At 33.4% G+C, this 20,049-nt stretch overlaps 1 protein-coding gene across 1 annotated transcript in view; it reads right to left on the bottom strand.

Annotated features, from left to right (window-relative positions):
* LOC140451315 (uncharacterized) overlaps positions 1–20,049 on the bottom strand; it is a 97,160-nt gene that overhangs the window by 10,097 nt on the left and 67,014 nt on the right. Inside the window, exons 12-14 of the mRNA XM_072545063.1 lie at positions 15,077–15,191; positions 10,411–10,660; positions 370–522 (exon numbers count right to left, since the gene is read on the bottom strand). Coding sequence (XP_072401164.1) covers positions 370–522; positions 10,411–10,660; positions 15,077–15,191 — 518 coding nt within the window. The remainder of the gene's footprint in view (positions 1–369; positions 523–10,410; positions 10,661–15,076; positions 15,192–20,049) is intronic.

Raw genomic sequence — 20,049 nt, 5'->3', positions numbered from 1 at the left:
GGCTTTATAGAAGAATGCTGAGAATATCATGGACAGCAAGGATCACGAACAAGGAAGTTCTAGAAAAAATGAAGAAGGAACCAGAGATTGTGTTTACGATCAAACGCATAAAATTGCAATATCTGGGACACGTTATGAGAAATCAGCACCGTTACTCCCTGCTGCAGTCTATATTGCAAGGTAAAGTCAAAGGTAAGCGAGGACCCGGTAGAAGGAGAATATCATGGCTGCGGAATTTAAGAACATGGTTTAAGAAAACCTCAACGGAGCTGTTTCGAGCCGCAGCGAGCAAGGTCATGATTGCCAATATGATTTCCAACATCCGAAACGGATAGGAACCAGAAGAAGAGAAGAAGAAATTTTACTTACAGCCCTTTCCTTGGTTGGCAACGTTCCAATCCATCTACCATTAAATACATCACAGAATATTATCGTAGGATAATGAGAACAAATCTGAAATATTAAGAACCGAAGAATCGGTGGCTCTCCAAGTGCATATATACCCAAAGCTTTTAAAATGCTCTAAAAAAAAATAAAAAAAAACTAATTATTTAAAATGTTATTGGTTACAACGTTTTGTAGTACATATTTTGAACATAAATATAAGAATCTAAGTTTTCTGATAGGATCAAACCTAAAATTAAATTAATCATATGGCCGTGTGCCATATATAATATCGTGAAATCTTCACTACCTCCTTTCTACCAACAAACTTTACCGATTCGATGATATTTTTTTGTAAATTGACCATCCATGTTTGCCAGTATCAATTCTTTCTTCACTCTTTCAGTACGTTTAAATCGCTTTGTGACTGCTGCCATGATTTTAACTGCTATTGGTTCTTTTCTTGCATTTTGTTTTAGGTTATGCGCAAGGTTTACTAATGTCCTCTTCTTCCCATTTTACTCTGTCTAAATTCTTCCATTTTCGAGTTCTTTCATGTACAATCCGGGAAGTTTGGGTACCTTTCACTGTCTTGTGCCCTTAGTTACCAAGATTGCAACATCGTCCGGTGAATTCATTTCCATTTTCGAGACGATTACCTTTTCATTAGCCTCCTTCGGCCATTGTTCGTCCAATATTCCCATTATTTTCTCGGTGCTTTTTGCCATCCCCATCTTCTTATGTAACTTTTTTACCCTTTTTTTATTTCTACTTATTCCAATGGTTATTTTTGTTTGCCATCGTTCAGTTTCCTCTATATTACTACACATTAACTGTCTAATCTTTCTATTTCGCCCCAAATCTGTGTACCTGTTTACCTGAGGATTTCTTCGTTTATGACATTATTTTGTTTGTTTTACTTTGTTTTAGATTGATTTTACTTTTATTCTTACTTCTACTAGCTCCTTTGACGTTCTCTCCATGCGATTGCCTTTACTTCTTCTATTAGTATTGATGGCGCATTAACTATCATCACTACTATCTCCCGTTTTCTTTCCACTGACATTTTTCTACATTATTTTGCTCATGTCCTCGTTTTACTCTTTGTTCTTATCTGTTACCATATCATTTTCGTTTCCCCAGGCTATATCTTTTTCCTCTCCTGCTAGTACTACCAGTCTGTCTTTTCTCCTATATCCTTAATTGACTACTACAACTATATTTACCTTCTTTTTCGTTAAATATTGTTGCATTTTTCTTTCCACGAATTGGGTAGATTCTTTTTTCCAGAGGGGCAGTAAGCCCATGCTTCACCAAATTTATAATCTCTGGTTTGCTCTTCCTTCAGGAATCACTTAAGACTCACTTTTTCCCTTGGGTCATGCAAAGAGAAACAACTTCTACTATACTAAAAATACGCAACTTTGTATACTGACATAGTTTCTTCTAAATTGGTTATAAAATATGAAGTAATAAAACGTCGACAAAAGAGCTGCAATATAAAATATTTTGTCGTGATATCCGGTCGGTTTGCTAAAACTTACTCATATTTAATAGCGTGGCTCTTTTTCGTCCCTAGTTCTTTCACTATAAGTATTATAGTAGATCGTCTTAAACTATGAATGTCATAGTCCGAATTTAATACGCCGCTACCAAAAGAGAATCCTCCCGACCTTTTCAGCTATATTTCATGAGAGGCTTTTACTGAAAAGGATTTATGGCTTGTTGCGGAGATTTTTCATAATACGTGTAAGTATACCTGAAATATAATCTTAATTTGTAAAAAAACGGAACTTGTTTCCTTATTTCGGAGTACTTAAATATTTTAAACGTAAGGTATAAGTTAAAGTGACACTTTATTTGGCATTGATAGAATATAAACTGATAATAAATATAAACTCAAATTGTGTAATGTCGGGTCCATCGATATTTCGTCCGTCGGCAAATTCAAGACATTGGTTGTTTCACCGACACAAATTTTTTGATACAAATATTATATATGAAATAACAATGTGTAATGTGTATATAGTCAAAGAACAGACAAATTGATTTTGGAAAAACAAACAAAACGTTATATTTCTTTGTTTTTTTAAATGGTTAAAAGTGAAATGTAAAAAAACTTATCACTCTACCACCCTGTCGCAAAAAATACTAGGTGATACAACGGCATCTTCTATAGGGCTTTTCAGCACTTCTCATATGTTTCAGGCACTTGACATATGTCGTATAATTTTAATATATCTACGTCATACGTCTTTGGTACGTATAGTTATTGGTATACAGATTGAACGAATTTAAAACGGAACATAGGAAATCAATGTATTTCGGCTTAACTCCGCTCTAGGTGGTTGGCCAACAAAAGGTTGTCAAATAATTATATTATAAAAATCCAATATTTCAGCGGGCTGCTGGATTCGGAACTCATTCAAGAACACGTCAAAACTCCACCCAAATAGGTTGCCTAGAATCACTGAAAAAACTAGACTAAACAAGCAGTTATTATGCAGTCAAACCACTTATCGCTTCCTTATAGTCCAAGAGATAGAGCCGAAATTTTGAACTGATCAGTAATATGACATTTCTCTATTGGAATATATTCATTGTAACTGGGTTAAGACTTTGCCTTACAGGCGGACGCCCCTCGTGGTACAGGGGGTGGCTATACAGGGATGAAGTTGAAATTTTTTTCGGAAAAATTAACGATCGATAATATGGCTGAAAATTTGCCCAGAGTAAGATCTTGGTATAACTAGACGAAATCCCAAAGGGCGGACGCGAGAGTGGATACATAAGGGGTGGCGGACAGGGGTGAAGTTGCAATTTTTTGGGGAAAAATTAACGATAAGTAATATGTCCGCTATTTTCATGGCTTATTATTTAGCCCCTAAAAACTTTAAATCCAAAAGGACGGACAGCTGGGTTGGTACAGAGAGCCACAAAACGGGGTCAAATGTACCACTTGCCTGCGCATTTTAGGTCTCGGTAACAATTTTCAAACTGATTTTATTTATGATATTTTTATACCTATTGATTTGAAAATTTGTATGCTCACTTCTGTTACTATTCTGAGAAGCGTCAAGTAGAGTTTTACTCAAAATTTTCCAAAAAAATTTCCGTAAATGAAAATTTTCGTAATTTTTTGAGGTAAAATCTAATTTGTAGAATCCTTTCAATTTTCTGTAAGTTAGTTATACCATGATTTTTTTCCAAAAATTTTCAAACGATTTTTCCGATAAGAAAAATAATTTAGAAAAACTTTTCTAAAACATTTGATAAACCTCTACGTCATCGTCTGAATCTTTTATAGAATATTTTGTAGTTTTAAAATGATATTATGATAATGTTTTTTTTTCAAACTAAAGTCATATTTACTTTACAAATCAAATTTTTTTCTTAATTACAAATATTTTACGAATTAATTTTTAATTGAATAAATGTTTGATATTTAATATTTTATTAAATTAAAGTAATTTTATAATGTTAACTATTAAATATTTTTGGTATAACAAATAGTAATTTAACTTATTTTTTATTACAATAAAAAGGTTTTTAAATTTATATTGCATAAATAATGATTGTTCAGATATAAGAAAAATTTGATTTATTATTACATTAATAATCAAATACAAAATATATTATTTCTATTTATCAATAGGTAAAATTCAATTTGTAGAATTCCTTTAACATTCTACAAATAATTATTAATAAAAATCAATTTAATAGTGGAATTATCAATTTTTTAAGTTTTGAAATTTACTTTGTAGATATTTTCAATATTTTTTTTAACTTTCAAATTGATTGAATTTTTTTTCATTAGTTAATTATAATTTTACAAATTCTGTTTGGACATTAATTTTGCATCATTATTATTTTAAAATATTAAAATAATAATGATGCGCGTTCATTTAGATCAGTAATTCTAGACGCATGCGCTAAATGTAATAAGTATAAAGATGCTTTTATTCAACTTGGTGAAACTGACTTCGATTGTAATGAAGTTTTTGAAACCTTAGTCACTTATATGGAACAGGACTGACGAGAACAATTCCAAAAAGAAAAGTAAACGATGTCAGATTTTTACTATTTAACCGGCAGTATAAGTTGCATGATGTGAACGAGCCTTAAAAAAAAAAACTAAAAAATTTCGATGCTTCAAGCTTACCACCATGTCAAGATGAATTACACCAACATCTACTGCGAGCTCATTATATTTCAAATATTTGGACAAATGCTCATAAAAAAGTACCAACAGAATTGATTGTTGAAGAACATGGTTGGGAGTTTGAAGATGAAACATATAAATTCAAATGGTTTAGTGGACCTCAGATGCCAGAATACGTTCGAGAAGTAGTGACTGAAAATGAAGCAGATAATGAATGTGATATTATTGAAAGTGAAAGTGACGAAGATGATGAATGTGAAAACATCAATGAGAGTGAGAAAAATGACGAAGTTTTTCTAAATTTTTTTTTCTTATCGCAAAAATCGTTTGAAAATTTTTGGAAAAAAATCATGGTATAACTGACAGAAAATCGAAAGGATTCTACAAATTAGATTTTACCTCAAAAAATTACGAAAATTTTCATTTACGGAAATTTTTTGAAAAATTTTGAGGAAAACTCTACTTGACGCTTTTCAGAATAGTAACAGAAGTGAGCATACAAATTTCCAAATCAATCGGTATAAAAATATCATAATAAAATCAGTTTGAAAATTGTTACCGAGACCTAAAATGCGCAGGTAAGTGGTACATTTGACCCCGTTTTATGGCTCTCTGTACCAACCCAGCTGTCCGCCATTTTGGATTTAGAGTTTTTAGGGGCTAAATAATAAGCCATGAAAATGGCGGACATATTACTTATCGTTAATTTTTCCCCAAAAAATTGCAACTTCACCCCTGTCCGCCACCCCTTATGTATCCACTCTCGCGTCCGCCCTTTGGGATTTCGTCTAGTTATACCAAGATCTTACTCTGGGCAAATGTTCAGCCATATTATCGATCGTTAATTTTTCCGAAAAAAATGACAACTTCATCCCTGTATAGCCACCCCCTGTACCACGAGGGGCGTCCGCTTGTAAGGCAAAGTCTTAACCCAGTTACAATGAATATATTCCAATAGATAAATGTCATATTACTGATCAGTTCAAAATTTCGGCTCTATCTCTCCGACTATAAGGCAAGCTCCTCTTTCCTTTAAAGGAGACAGATAGTTGAACGATATTTTATACAATGTCTATCACCGTGTATGGATTTATTTTTGTCCAAGTTTTATATTGGTCCACTATTTCAAATGCAGTTCAAACAGACATATATTAAATTGTATGTTCCGTTTTAAATTGGTTCAATCTGTATACTATATACCAATAACGTATGACGTAGATATATTAAAATTGTACAACGTATGAGATGTGCCTAAAACATATGAGAAGCGTTGAAAAGCCCTATTAGCGTTTAACAATGACGTACATAGACGAAACTGTGGAAAAGTAATTTACATTCAAGAAAATATTGTTTTAAACAAAGTTAGCAATTTAAAATGAAAAACTGAGTTGTTTTAACTGAAATAATCATCATATTAGCGTACCTTGTCTAAAATATTTCTCCTGCAGACGAGCTCTCATCATCGTCACTATCCACCAGATTAATAATAAGTTGTCCTTCTTCTTCTTCATGTGCCGAGCTCGATTATCGAGCGTTGGCTATCCAATTGGCTATAGTAATTTTGTTGACGGCATCTCGGAAAAGAGATGCAGCCTAGCCCTCTTCTTTCGTCTACCTTGCCTTGTATTAAGTTGTCCACTGTTTAAAAATAATTGTCCTAGTCTTATGTACTCATTTTCTACTTTCACTACATGGTTTGCTGCTTTTTTCCAGTCGGCACTTATAATCTCTGATAGTTCATATCGAATTAAATCGACCACTTTCGCGTCACATTTTGAAAAACTATTTTTCCTCCGAATGCGTTTTTTCTACTTGTCCCCAAATAAGTTCGATAGGATTGAATGAGCAAAAAAACGGGTGTGGCAGTCCAGTGTGACTGCAGATAGAAGTTATACTTCTATACACGCGTTCGCCGTTACAAATTTATATGGGAGTCAATCTGCACAATCATTACATATGTAATGCTATAGGTAAGAGAGAGCAGAAAGAGAAACAGAATTAGGTATATAGGAATATGGTGCATCGTTTAATGTATATAAACAACATTTGACTTGTAATAGGAGTATAGTAAATGAAGGATTGTATCAATATTTTGATGCAAAGTAATGGAAATAAAATACCATTATTACTAATGTGCAGCTACATTGTGCAGCTATGGAGTCTTTGGCAAAGAAATGAGAAATCAAGTACAAAAAGCAAATAGACTGACGGGATGAATTAATAACACTATATGGTGAAGCAGACACATTAACACTGAGATGAAGTCAAGAATTTGAATAATGACATATGCCTCAGAAACAAGACCCGCCATAGCCACAACACAAAGGTAACCTCAAAACAGTATGGCCATATTGTATTTCAATAGTGTCCAGTATATATTGTTTCTAAGGGCCTGCGTAGTGCAAGCGGTAGGATGCTTGCCTCGCATGCCGGTGGTCCGGAGTTCGAATCCTACCGCCGGCAAGAACAACTAGACATTTTTAAAAATGTCTATAGGCCCCAGGTCGACTCAGCCTGAATAAAATGAGTACCTTGGGTAAAACCAGGGGTAATAATAGGCGGTTGAAGCGTAGCACTGGCCATGTTACCTTCCTTGTATACCGTAGGCCCTAGATATAGCAGACTACCCTGCTATACTCCCAAAGACGCGAAGCGGTATAAAACGGGAGACTATTATTATATATATTGTTTCTTATAAGTTTTAGTACGAAGCACTTCAAGTAACTGTTTCTTATTATAGTTATCTTCAAAATACAAATTATTTTCTGAGAGGCAATCTTTTAGTTCCTGTTTTGAAGATGAACTGTTAGGAATTTTTTTGAGAAGCCTTGAGCGGTAGCTAGCATTGTCCATAACTATCACACTGCCCGGTGTTATATTGGAAAGTAGTGTATTTTTAAACCACTCTTCGAATATAGTAGTATTCATGTTCTGATGATAATCTACACTACATTTTTCTATTTTTTTCTGCAAAGCATTAACCCATTTGGCACCTAACCATTTGCAGATCCACAGTGCACAATAGTCATCCGAGAACCTTTATTCGGATTCAACTGACACCTAAGTGAACCATCAGTATATACCATAGTGGTATCATGCGTATCATACCATGTCTCGTCTAAATAATATATAGTCCGCTGTTGGTCTCGATATTCTTGATTTTTTTTTAATCTAATGCTAGTGTACTATCCTCTTACTTTCCGTAATAGCCACCCGTTTATCAACAATTTTGTATTTGAACCCAAGTTTTTTCAGCCGTCTACGTAAAGTGGTTTTAGGATAGCTTATTTCTATCGCAAAAAACTTGGTGTATATAATATCAATTGTTGGTATTACATTTTTTCTTGTATTCCTCGTAAACCAAATTCTTTAAATATTTAGCAGTTACGATATTAATTTGTTTAGGTTTTCCAGCATCCGATCTTGTTTTTCTCTTTTTAGCACCACTTTTCACGATGTCGCGTATGCTAGAATACGGAATTCCTGTTAGAAAGGCCGCTTTTCTAATAATACTGCCTTTACAACTATTTTCAGGATTATTTTGAAGATTTTTCTAAATATTCATACAAGCTTTCTTAGATTGTTCATTCAAAACAATCTTTTTCTTTGGAAGTCTTAAACACTTTTCTACAGTTACAGTCTCAGTGTCATTGTTTTTTATATCACTTACACTTAAAACATTGTTGACTACTACACTTTCTCTACTACTACTTGGGTGCTCTTGCTCCCATGCACGAAAACTGTAGGTGATTTTCCCATGGTCTAAACATTTTCTTTATACACAAATAGACAAACAAATAACAAAAAATACTACAAATATTATAACTATTCACAACAAAATTTCAACACAACTCAAAATTAAAGCAAAGCACAATGCACATCTATATATAAACAAGCTAGTTGCAAAGATACAACTAAACTAAAAATTTGTAAGTCCAGTTTTTTAGATAAGCCACATGCCGGTATTTTTACGACCGGATTCATCATCATATAACGGGGCTCCTACGGCGATTGCCGCTTCCCGCATTTCAGCCTCCATCTTTTCCTATCCCTTCAATCTCCCTCTTCTAAGCCTCTAGATTGCATTGTTTTTGTAATTTCTCTTCTCCAGGAATTTGGTGGTCTTCCCCTTTTCCTTCTTTCTGGCGGAACATACATTAAGGCTTTCTTTGGCCACCGCTCTTCCTCCATTCTCATCACGTCACCATACCATTGTAATTGCCTTCCTTGTATTCTATCTGAAAGAGTATCTCTAATTCCTGTACGGTTTCGTATTTCCTCATTCCTGATTCTTTCCATTCTCGATACTCGACATGACCTTCTAAGATAATCCATTTCCACAACGTCTACTTTATCTCGTTCATTCTTTGTCATCGTCCAACATTCGGCACCATATGTGGTAATTGGTTCTACAATTGCTCTGTATACGCGAAGTTTGGTATGCATCTTTATTTTATTAGACCACAGTAATGAATTCAGTATTCGTATGCATTTTTCCCTTGGGTTATTCGGTTTTGTACATCTATCTTAACTCTGCCATCTGCTGATATGATGCTTCCTAGATATTTATACTGGTTGCAGCCTTTTATGACTGCGTTTTTTAAATATTCTGTTTTGCTTATGTTTACAGTAAGCCCCCATTTGGCGTATTCCTCAAATAATTTTCGATTCATATAATTTATATCTTCCTCATCGGTTGCAACCACCACCGGATCATCTGCAAACAACACTGTATACAGAATTTCTTATCCCACTTCGATGCCCATAAATCTACATTTATTTCTCCAATTCCTCAATGCTTCTTGGACGTATATTTTAAAGAGTGCCGGTGAAAAAAAGCATCCTTGCTTTAGGCCTTTAGTGACTTTAAATTCATTTGAGGTTCTGGTTCCAATTTTTACACAACTAAATGCATTTTCATACAATTTATATATCGCTCGGATATACGTCGAATCCAATCCGGACCTTTCGAGGACCTCAAACATTTTCTTTAACGGGACACTATCATATGCTTTCTCAAGGTCTATAAATACCAAATGGGTCTCTCTACTTCTTTCAACACGGTTTTCAATTATTTGTCGTATGATAAATATATTATCAAGGCAGAATCTCCCGGTACGAAAGCCGCTTTGTTCTTCAATATCTTGTATCTGTCTTTCAACCTTCTTCTTTAATATTCTGCCGTACAACCGGCCCACAGAGCTCGTCACACTAATACCTCTATAATTGGAACAGAACTTAATTCTAAAAGTGCAGTCGGCCCATATTTAACCAGCTCTATGGGAATGTCTCCAGGCTCTGCGGCTTTTCCGTAGGCCGGATTACTAATCGCAAATCAATCAGTTTAAAACTTGAAAATTGATACTTGGGCATTAGTACAGTTAAAATTGTTTGACGATTATATTTAGACGAAATATTAAGCAATATAATTGAAACTTTTTTTTACTTTTAAGGACAACAAAGCAAGGTCATTAGCGGAACGTAATTCAAAATTATTCTGCACATTATATTTGAAGCATTATCTTTTGAGAAAACATCTCATTTTTGGTGAAGAAAATTTATTAAATACAGATATTAATTTGACTGGACTAAAAGTGGTAAAAGATGGTCTGGAAATTTTATTTTTGTTTGAATTTGCCGGCGGACGATAGATAGATGGTGTCAACTATATAAAAAATGCTTACATAGTGAATAAGTAGTCCATTGAAATGTATACCTTGAGATCTTACAGAAATTTATCCAACTCTTATTAATGTTCTCACTTCCTTAAAAGTACAAATTTAATTCGAACAGTTAAATCTTTGTATATAAAAAAAAACAGCTTGTTACCAAGTCCTATCTCAAATGATGAAAAAAGTACTTACAAAAGCCAAATTTGCAAATTTCGCTAAAAATCTGATTCCTAGTTCAGCATGATTCAAATACGCAACTGGTGATAAAGATACTATTCCTCGTAGATACTTTTCAGCGTGTTCTTTTTTCTCGATGGCGTAGACATACGATATCGATGTTCCCATGGAATGTCCAATGTATATGATCTTTTTCTTGTTGTTTGTTTTTTCTGAGATATATTCTAACATTAGTGGAATGTCATAAATACTTACTTCATGAAAACTAAAAAGAAGTAAAGATAAAATATTAGTTTTAAGCGGTGATTGAATATCCACATTCGGATATTCGATCAATGTTTAGGATAAAAAATATGGTAATTGACTAATTCTTCAGTAAAAGCTACCTAAAAAAATATAGAATGTATACTAGAAAATATTACTTCTAAAAAACATAAAAGATAATTAAAGAATTAAAAGAAATAAAACTTCCTATGAAGGATAATCCTCAATAACAATGTTAAAGGCACAACAGTAGACAAAAGAGTATCTCAAACTACTTATTAATAATAAATATTTGTTTGAAGTAAACATACTGTCTTCTTCTTCTTCTTCCCTGTTGTATGTAGGCTTTAAAGCTTGTTTCTTCTACAATATTAGCCTCCTAAATTGTTTAAATTGTCGCACCAACTTTTTCTTGGTCTGCCAATACTTCTTCATCCATTTGGTGACTTATCTCGTGCTATTCGTACTATCCTATCTTCTGCCCTTCTACTAATGTGTACGTTCCACTCTTGTTTCCGTTTTTTCACCCATCCATTCATGTCTTCTATATTGCATGCTTTTTTTATGTTTTCGCTTCTCTCCCTATCCAACAGACTTTTCCCTGATATTCGTCGGAGTATTTTCATCTCTGTTGTTTCTAGTAGTTTTCTCCGCCGTGTATGTTAATATAGGTCTAACTGCTGCTTTATAGATTCTTGTTTTTGTGTCTTGTCTCAGGTGTTTGTTCTTCCAGATGGTCTCAAAGCTTTGTTGTCGTATTTCTTCTTAATTCCTATCTAAACCTTGCTTCCTGCTTTATTATTTTCCCATCAATTTCGATTTTACATCGTAGTGGGTATTTAGATGTTGTCATACATTTGGTTTTTTTTGCTGATATTATCATATTGTATTTCTTGGCTGTTGTATTGAAGATGTGTGTTAATCTTTGGAGGTCGTTTTCTGCCTCGGCGATTAATGCGGCGTCGTCTGCATAACGTAATATTTGGATTTCTTTGTTCCCCATTCTGTAGCCATGACTTTTACGTACTGTTTGTATTATTCCATTATTATATTAAAGAGAAGTAGGCTTAACGAGTCGCCCTGCCTGACTCCGCTTTGTACTGGTATACACTGTGTTAGTTTTCCATTTACCTTTGCCTGTATTCGATTTTGGAAGTAGATGTTTTCGATGGTTTGTATAATATTGATTGATATGATTCTCTTATAGTAGGTGTAAGTCATCTTCGACTGGGATGCGATCAAAAGCCTTTGTCAGGTCTATAAAACATAGATATGCTGGTTTAGATATCTGGAAACATACTGTAAAGAAGAAACAATCACTTAAGCTGGGGTGACCTGCATTATGAACCTGTGTTTAAGATAAAGGCACAGTGTGTTACTCTGGGAGTGTAGAAGAAGGCGCACACCATAGTCAAAAAAATAAGTTTTCTACAGCTGGCACTGTTTCTCGCATCCTAATTTCCAGTGTTTTCTGTCGAAGCAATCTTTAGTTTTTAAATCTCTGGCGGTCATTGCATCTTTAACATCTTCTCTTTGGGACCGTCTTAGGCTACCTGGTTTTCTTTTAGTGAGCAGAGTCTATTTTTCATCTCTTTTGGCTATCTATTTTTAGGCTTTCTCTGTAGATTTCCATTCTGGTTTAGTATTTTGGCTTCAATTGTGTCTATATGTCTATATCAACATCGACTCCAATAGTTCATTTCCATGGCCTTAATTTGTGATTTGTTTTCTTTTTATTTATTTCTTTCACACACTTTCTATTATTGTTTTATAATTTCTTCTTTTATTTTCTTTTGTTATTTTACTACTCCACAATAGTCCCTGTCATTGTCTAGTGGTTGATCTTACTTTGTCAATCCTGGAACCTACTTCTTCGTTACTTCCTGCTTTGATGTTGTTATTTAGACTTCCAAGTATTTGAAGGTTTTAGTTGATGTTGTATTCTCCATTTCAATTTGTAGACTTTCTGGTTTTTCGCCTGCAATTAAGTACTCAGTTTTATATCTATTAGTTAAAAGGACTCCCTTGGTGTACTCTTCTTCTAGTTTTCTAAACATATAGTCTATATCTCTCTCGTCTTCGTCTAGAATAGCTTAGTCGTCAGCGAAGTGTATCCTATACAATCTCCTGTCTTCGATTTTGATGCCCATATTTCAACACTTCCTTCTACACATTGAGTTCGCCACATTTAGATATATTTTGAACAGTGTAGGTGTTATGCAGTAATCCTATCTTAAACCCTCACTAATAGAAATCTCTCAGATTAATTTGTTAACAATTTTACTGGTTGCTTACATATTTTTATAAAGTTGTTTTATTGATTTTATATATTTTTTGTTTATTTAATGTTACTCCAGCGTATTCTTTACGTCAGATCTCTAAAGACTAAAAAAAAAGACCGCCCCGAATTCAAAGAATTAAAAATAGACGGAATAAAAATCTACACACATGACGAAATCGAATTAAGCCTAGCTGAGGTAAAAAGAACGATCAAAACTCTAAAGAACAAAAAAGCGGAAGGTCCCGGCGGAATACCAAATGAATTGATAAAAAACGGATCGGAAAAGCTATTCCGTATGATACATATAATGTTTGAGAGAGCACTGAATGGAGAAGACTTACCGGCAGAATGGACCCAAGCATATATGACATCAATATACAAGAAAGGAAATAGAAAAAACTGCGAAAACTATTGGGGATTCAGCATTATATCGTCTATAGGCAGACTGTATGAAAAGACCATAATAAAAATTAGAAATATATATACAAGATAAAATCGGAGAAGACCAGGCAGGTTTCACAGCGGGGAAAGCATGCTTAGATCACATTTACACGGTCGAACAACTAATAGAAAAAAGAATGGCCAAAAATAGATCCGTCCATCTGGCTTTTGTTGATCTTAAGAAGGCATATGACTCAATACCTAGAACCAAGCTATGGGAAGCAATGGAAGACATCGAAGTTCCACGAAGATTAATAAACGCGGTAAAAGCACTCTACAAGAATAACGAAGTAGCTATCAAAACGGGCAATAGAATATGCAGTCCATTTAAGACGACAAAGGGACTACTACAGGGTTGCTCCACATCCCCCACCCTGTTCAAAATATTCCTGGAAAAAAACCCTGAAACCATGGAAAAGAAAGTGTGAAGGAATGGGTATACCAGTAAGGAACGAATATCTATATACGCTAAGTTTTGGCGACGACCAAATAGTGATCGCACAAGACGAGGATGACCTTAGTTTTATGATGAGAAAACTGGAGCAAGAATATACAAAGAATGGGATGAAAATAAATCTAAAGAAAACTGAATACCTAACAACGGAGAATACAGAAATAAAACAACTGGAAATAGTCGAAGGTAAACAAATCAAAGGAACAGACAAGTATAAGTATTTAGGCTTCATAATATCAAACAAAGGAACAACGGAAAAAGATATAAAAAATAGACTAGGCAAACAAGAGACTGCATACGAAAATTGAACCCGGTACTATGGGATAAGAACATCAGCATGAAAACAAAGAAAAAAATATATAATACCATGACAAGAAGTATCCTCACTTATGGGTGTGAAAATTGGACAATAAATAAGAAAACCAAAAATAAAATAAGAGCAACAGAGATGGAATTCCTAAGGAGAAGCTGCAGAGTAACAAGAAGAGATATAATTAATAACATGGAGATTAAGAGGAGAATGGGAATGAACTCCGACATAATAGACTGCATCGAACAGAAGAGGTTAACCTGGTACGGACATGTCAGAAGAGCAGACCAAAATCGGTGGATAAATAGAATAACAGAGTGGAGCCCGATAGGAAGAAGAAAGAGAGGCAGACCCCGAAGATCTTTCAGAGATAAAGTGGACGAAGCAATGAGTAGAAGAAACCTACAGGAAGGGGACTGGCTAAACAGGAAAAATGTGAGAAAACGGTTGAGTTAAGGAATACAGTGAAAACTGTGGAAATCCTTGTATATATATATATATTTATATATTTTATATATATATATATATATATATATATATATATATATATATATATATATATATCTAAAGACTATATAAGTTAAAAGGATGTGAGGTAATCTTTTCTTAATAACCAGCTTTAGAGAAAATATGCTGTCTATAGATGATTTGCATACACAAAAGCAATTTTGTTATTCTACATACTTATGTTTTCTCTTTTTAAATTTTATTTTTTATTATTTTTCTATGGTTGCAAGATGTTGCCACGAAGTTGTTGATGAATGATATTTATAACAAAGTGTCGTACCGTGATCAGTGTCACCGTTCAGATTGGAATATCTGCCCTGATTTTTTCTAGTTGACGAGCACTATATCTAAATATAAATAATAAAAAATATGTGTAATATTTTTTACATAGTTTTTGGTGTCATTTTTAATTATATTTACTTACGTAAAATCCCAATAACGTGCATCGCTTTTGTTAAATGTTTCATCTTTGGATTCAGAAAAGCTTCCACGTATACTAGATATCCAGACATCGTAACCACTGTCGAATAGCTGAAATGCTTAAAAAGATTTATAAAAACACAAACTAAAAGTAAAAAATTAAAAAACTGCCCTCCTAAAGTTACCTCCATGTCATATGAATATGAAGACACGGATGCAAAAAGGAGGCAACTCCATTTTATCATTTTTCTCTGGAGTAGCAAAAACTGGTTTACTACGACTTCTATTAACTTATGTTTTATTTATATGTAGTAATAAACTCTAATGCATTATATATTCACAAAATACGCTTTTTTGGAAAGGCTATAGCGGAATAAGATGATTAAAAGTGCCCCCGCACCGATTAGCACCGCCCTTGTGCTTTCAATAAAGCCAATAAAAACATGACTTCATACAAATTTTTAGCTTCCCAGAGCCCATAGAACCTCTTAAATCTAAAAAAGAATCTTTTTTCGACTTTATTTTTTTCTGGACGCAATTTTTCTTTAAAAATCGAAGATTTATCTTTTGAACACAAAATATAGTGAAGTCGTTTTACCCTGTCGTATTTCGGATTAACGCCCGAAAAATAATTTATGACTCTAGTTACAGCCACTCTGTTATGCTTTCCCTTTTCTACCTGCTTTGTGGTACCGAACCTCCTACTGGTCGGCTGTAGTACTTGAGGATAAATCAGCGCTACCAAAACAATTATAAGTTTTTATCTCCGAGTGATCGTCGAATTATGTTGAAAGTGGAAAATTATTTTACTTTAGAAAAAATCAACATGGGACCAATTACATCAGTACTGGCAGTTCAAAAAAGGACAAGTGCAGCTTGTGGAATTTCAGAACGGACCTTGCAAAGAGTTCGCAAAATGAGTGAGGAGGAATTAAGTAAGGAAAATAAAAGGATTCGTTTGCATCCGAAAACCCTCGACTTGCCACAAGGTATTAAAATCTCAATCAGAAATATCATTTATGACATGTACAAAGCAAAAGAACATGTTACAACAAAGACACTTATTCAAAAAATAAAGGACAGAGAACTTTGTTATATGGATTTAACCAGTTTATCAAAAGTATTAAAAGCTATGGGTTTTAGATACAAAAAAACCAATAATCGTAAAGTGTTGTGCGAGCTGTCCAATGTTGTTGGAAAAAGGTGGAAATTTATAAGAAACTATTTAAAAACAAGAATTCCGAATTTGCCAGACAATTTGTGTTTCTTGACGAAACATGGATTTTTGCGAAAGGAAATAATACCAAAATATCCTGGCAAGATGATTCTACCAAATGCTATTCGAGTAGTAGTGCGAGTAATGGCAAAAGATATATTATATTGCATGCAGGAAATACGGAAGGTTTTATACCCAATGCTAGTTTTATATTTTCTTCGACAAAAAAAACTGATAATTGCCACGGAAATATGGACGCCGATATTTTTGAACATTGGTTTGAGGAAAAATTATTAAAAAATCTGGAAACTGCGTCATTAATAGTCTTAGACAATGCTTCGTATCACACCAAAGAGGAAGAAAACTTTCCCACAATCAGCTGGAAAAAAGAAGACTTAAGAAAGTGGCTGTCGGAGAAAAATATAGAACACGAACATCTAGTTTTAAAAGCTGAATTATTAAATAAGTGCAAAGAACACATTACTGAGAAAAAATTTGTCGTTGACCAAATGGCACTAAAATATGGTCATGAGGTCCTAAGACTACCACCATATCACTGCCAGTACAATCCAATTGAATTGGTGTGGGGCATCACTAAAAACTACTATGATAAACATGCATGTAAGACCACCGACGAAGCCAGCGTTTTACAACTCTGGCAAGATGCACTAAACCAAGTCAATGAGGAACAATGGTGGAAATGTATTGAGCATACTGAAAAAAAAAATTTAGAGTCATATGAAATAGAACAAGTTATTGATAAAGTAAGACCTTTAATTATTCGTAATGATGAAGATTCAGATGAATCGGATAGCGAGTCAGATAGTGATGATACCGGTCCATAGATTAAGACGTAGATAGAAAAATTAACACAAAAGGGTACCAACCAAAAAAAAAAACAAAAAAAAATTAAACAAAAACCGCATGCAGGAGAGAGCCGGAGGCACGCCGCACTTGAATGCTCTTGAATGCAAGCACCAAAAAAATTAGATTAGCACGTAAGGTAGATTAAGGACATGACTGGACGAATGACTGGGTATTAGACGACGGATGAAAGGATTCGATGCTACCTCGGTGGGTTTGGGAAGGTGTGTGTGGGAAGTAGGAATAAGTCTTTGTTTTATATAGATATATATTTTTATAGATATATTTATAAAATATATAAAAATAAAAATATAATACAAAATTTTGAACACCAAGTATTAACATTGGCAATTTTTTTTATGCTTAAATAAAAATAGAGTTTAGTACACACTGAAAAAGAATTTTTGTTTTTTCAGCATAAATATTAACTACAATATTAATTTTTGAAGTTGCATATGTAATATGAAAAATTTTTCAAAAACTTTAAATATCTCAAAAACGGCTATTTTTTCGAGAATGGTATCCCAATAAAAATCGATCCAGAATTTTACGTATATTCTAAAAAAAATAACAAAAAGCACAGTTTCTATTTAAAATAAGAAACTTAATGGCGACTTCCGGTACAACTGGAAGTGCTAGAAGAATGCAAATATTTAAAAAATGAAGAATGCTTTGCATAACCCATTATTCCAAGTTTGTAGAAACCAGTGACGACCAGAACTTTGAAAACTTTTAACCAACATGTTGCGTGAATGACCCTGTATATTTCATACTCAATGTTTATCAATTTACATTATGATATTTAATTATTATAAAACATAATACAAAGTTATTTTATTAAAAAAATCCCTAATGTCGTATTATCAAATTAAGCAAACCGTACATTTTTAATTTGAGAACCGCTGACTACCTGAGGCAAATCTGAACAGACAGTTTTATTACTTATGCGACAGGCTAAAATGATCCTACTATAGCCTGATTTTCTTCAAATTTTTATATTGAAAATTGAGCTCAGGAAAAATTATTGCAATTTTCAATAATTTCTTAGGTTATGTTAATAATTTTTGGCTAACTTTTAAATAGTAATTTTTATGTATTTTTTTTTCGTTCTTTTAAATGGCCAAGGCGGAATTTTCAATTTCTGAGCGAAAAGCATCGAAAAAACAAAAAAACTGTTTTTTTACTCATTTATTTGCACATAACCTCAAAACTCAGTTGATACTTCAACATTTTTTCTTCCACATTATCACATTCTTTTGTAAAAGTCCGCATTTAACTCTTTCATAAAGATAAAATTCGAAAATACCACGTTTTTTATTCTTTTCGCAGTTTTTTTACTTTACCTCAAAATTAGATAGTTAGATGTATGATTTTCCATCTATTTTCTTCCGGCTATGAATCATCATTGTAAAAATAATCATTTTAAACCTACAAATTCTCAAATTGCGAAAAAATCCTGTTTTTCTAATATTTCCCCACTTTATAGGCTCATACCCTTAAAATCTAGTGGCTAAATGATCGAATTTGCGAGTATTTTTGATCGCACCCTTCAATTTTGTTATACCACTTGTCTTTTTTTCTTTAACAGTCAAAACTTGAAAAAACCTATAGCTTTATGATTGACTCTTCCTCAACAATTGTTTTTATCGCTTTTAATCGCATATCACTTTTGGTGCGCAAGCCTTAGCTGATAATGCATATCGCCTATATATTGGGCCAAATGTTTATCAGAATAAATAAGTTACTAGATAATGATAAAGCACGAATATGGGATATATCATCCCATTGTCCTAAAATCCGTTGCAAGTTCGTACAATCTCGAGTCGTATTATTAACATAACCTAAGAAATTATTGAAAATTTCAATGATTTTTCCTGAGCTCAATTTTTAATATAAAAATGTGAAAAAAATCAGACTAATTTGTATCTAAAAGATACATCTTCATGAATTTTTTCAGATTTTTTAAAGCAAAATTGCCAAAAAAAAAAAAAAGTTGAAAAAAGCTTCTTTTTTAGATTTAAGAAGTTCTATGGGCTCTGGGAAGCTAAACATTTGTATGAAGTCATGTTTTATATGCTTTATTGAAAGCACAAATCGCGGTGCTGATCGGTGCGGGGGCTGATCGATACACTTTTGACCATCTTATCCCGCTATAGCCTTTGATTCGATAGTAATATCAAAAAGAAAACGTTGGAGCTGTACACTTCTTGCACCAGAGAACTAAAAAAAAAATATCAAACACAAATTTAAATGCGATGTATTATCAAAATATTGTCAAAAGTAACAATCAAACATAAATTATGCATCAGTAAACCTATCTTCTTGCTGAGTTGGTTTTTCTTCTCCTTGATACTTCAGCTGGTCTTAAAACCAAATACAATCAGAAGGCACATATTTTGTTTCAAGTTCCTTTACATGGAGGTATTTCGGACGCTTAATAGGTAACTGACCAGAGTAGAGGCGTAACGACGAAGGAGTTAAAGTCAACGTAACGCCATGTTTCTGGAGAACAAACAAGTCCTTAAGGAAAGAACTGGCCGCAATACTGCATTCCACGCTTTTCGTTGTCTACTCCATCACTCGATAAGTAGATATACCAAATTTTTGTTTTTTTTTTTTGGTTTGACACGCACTTTTTAAAATTCCCACTGAAATGACCACCGAAGTTATAAATTATTTCTTGGGAACATATTAAACATATAGACATATTAAACATCGCCAAGGTAGTTATTGTTTATAATAAAAAATGCAAACGGGTCTGCTGTCTACCTATAGTCATACAATAATCCTAAGTGCCGTTGCTCCCATACTATAGATGTCTTGATACCGCTTTTATTACAGTAAATAACATATGTTGAATACAATAAATAACATATGTTGAATAATATGTTTGTAAT

Source organism: Diabrotica undecimpunctata, chromosome 9 (assembly GCF_040954645.1).
Source record: "Diabrotica undecimpunctata isolate CICGRU chromosome 9, icDiaUnde3, whole genome shotgun sequence".
Classification (NCBI taxonomy): Eukaryota; Metazoa; Arthropoda; class Insecta; order Coleoptera; family Chrysomelidae; genus Diabrotica; species Diabrotica undecimpunctata.
This window is presented reverse-complemented; position numbering and strand designations above follow the sequence as displayed.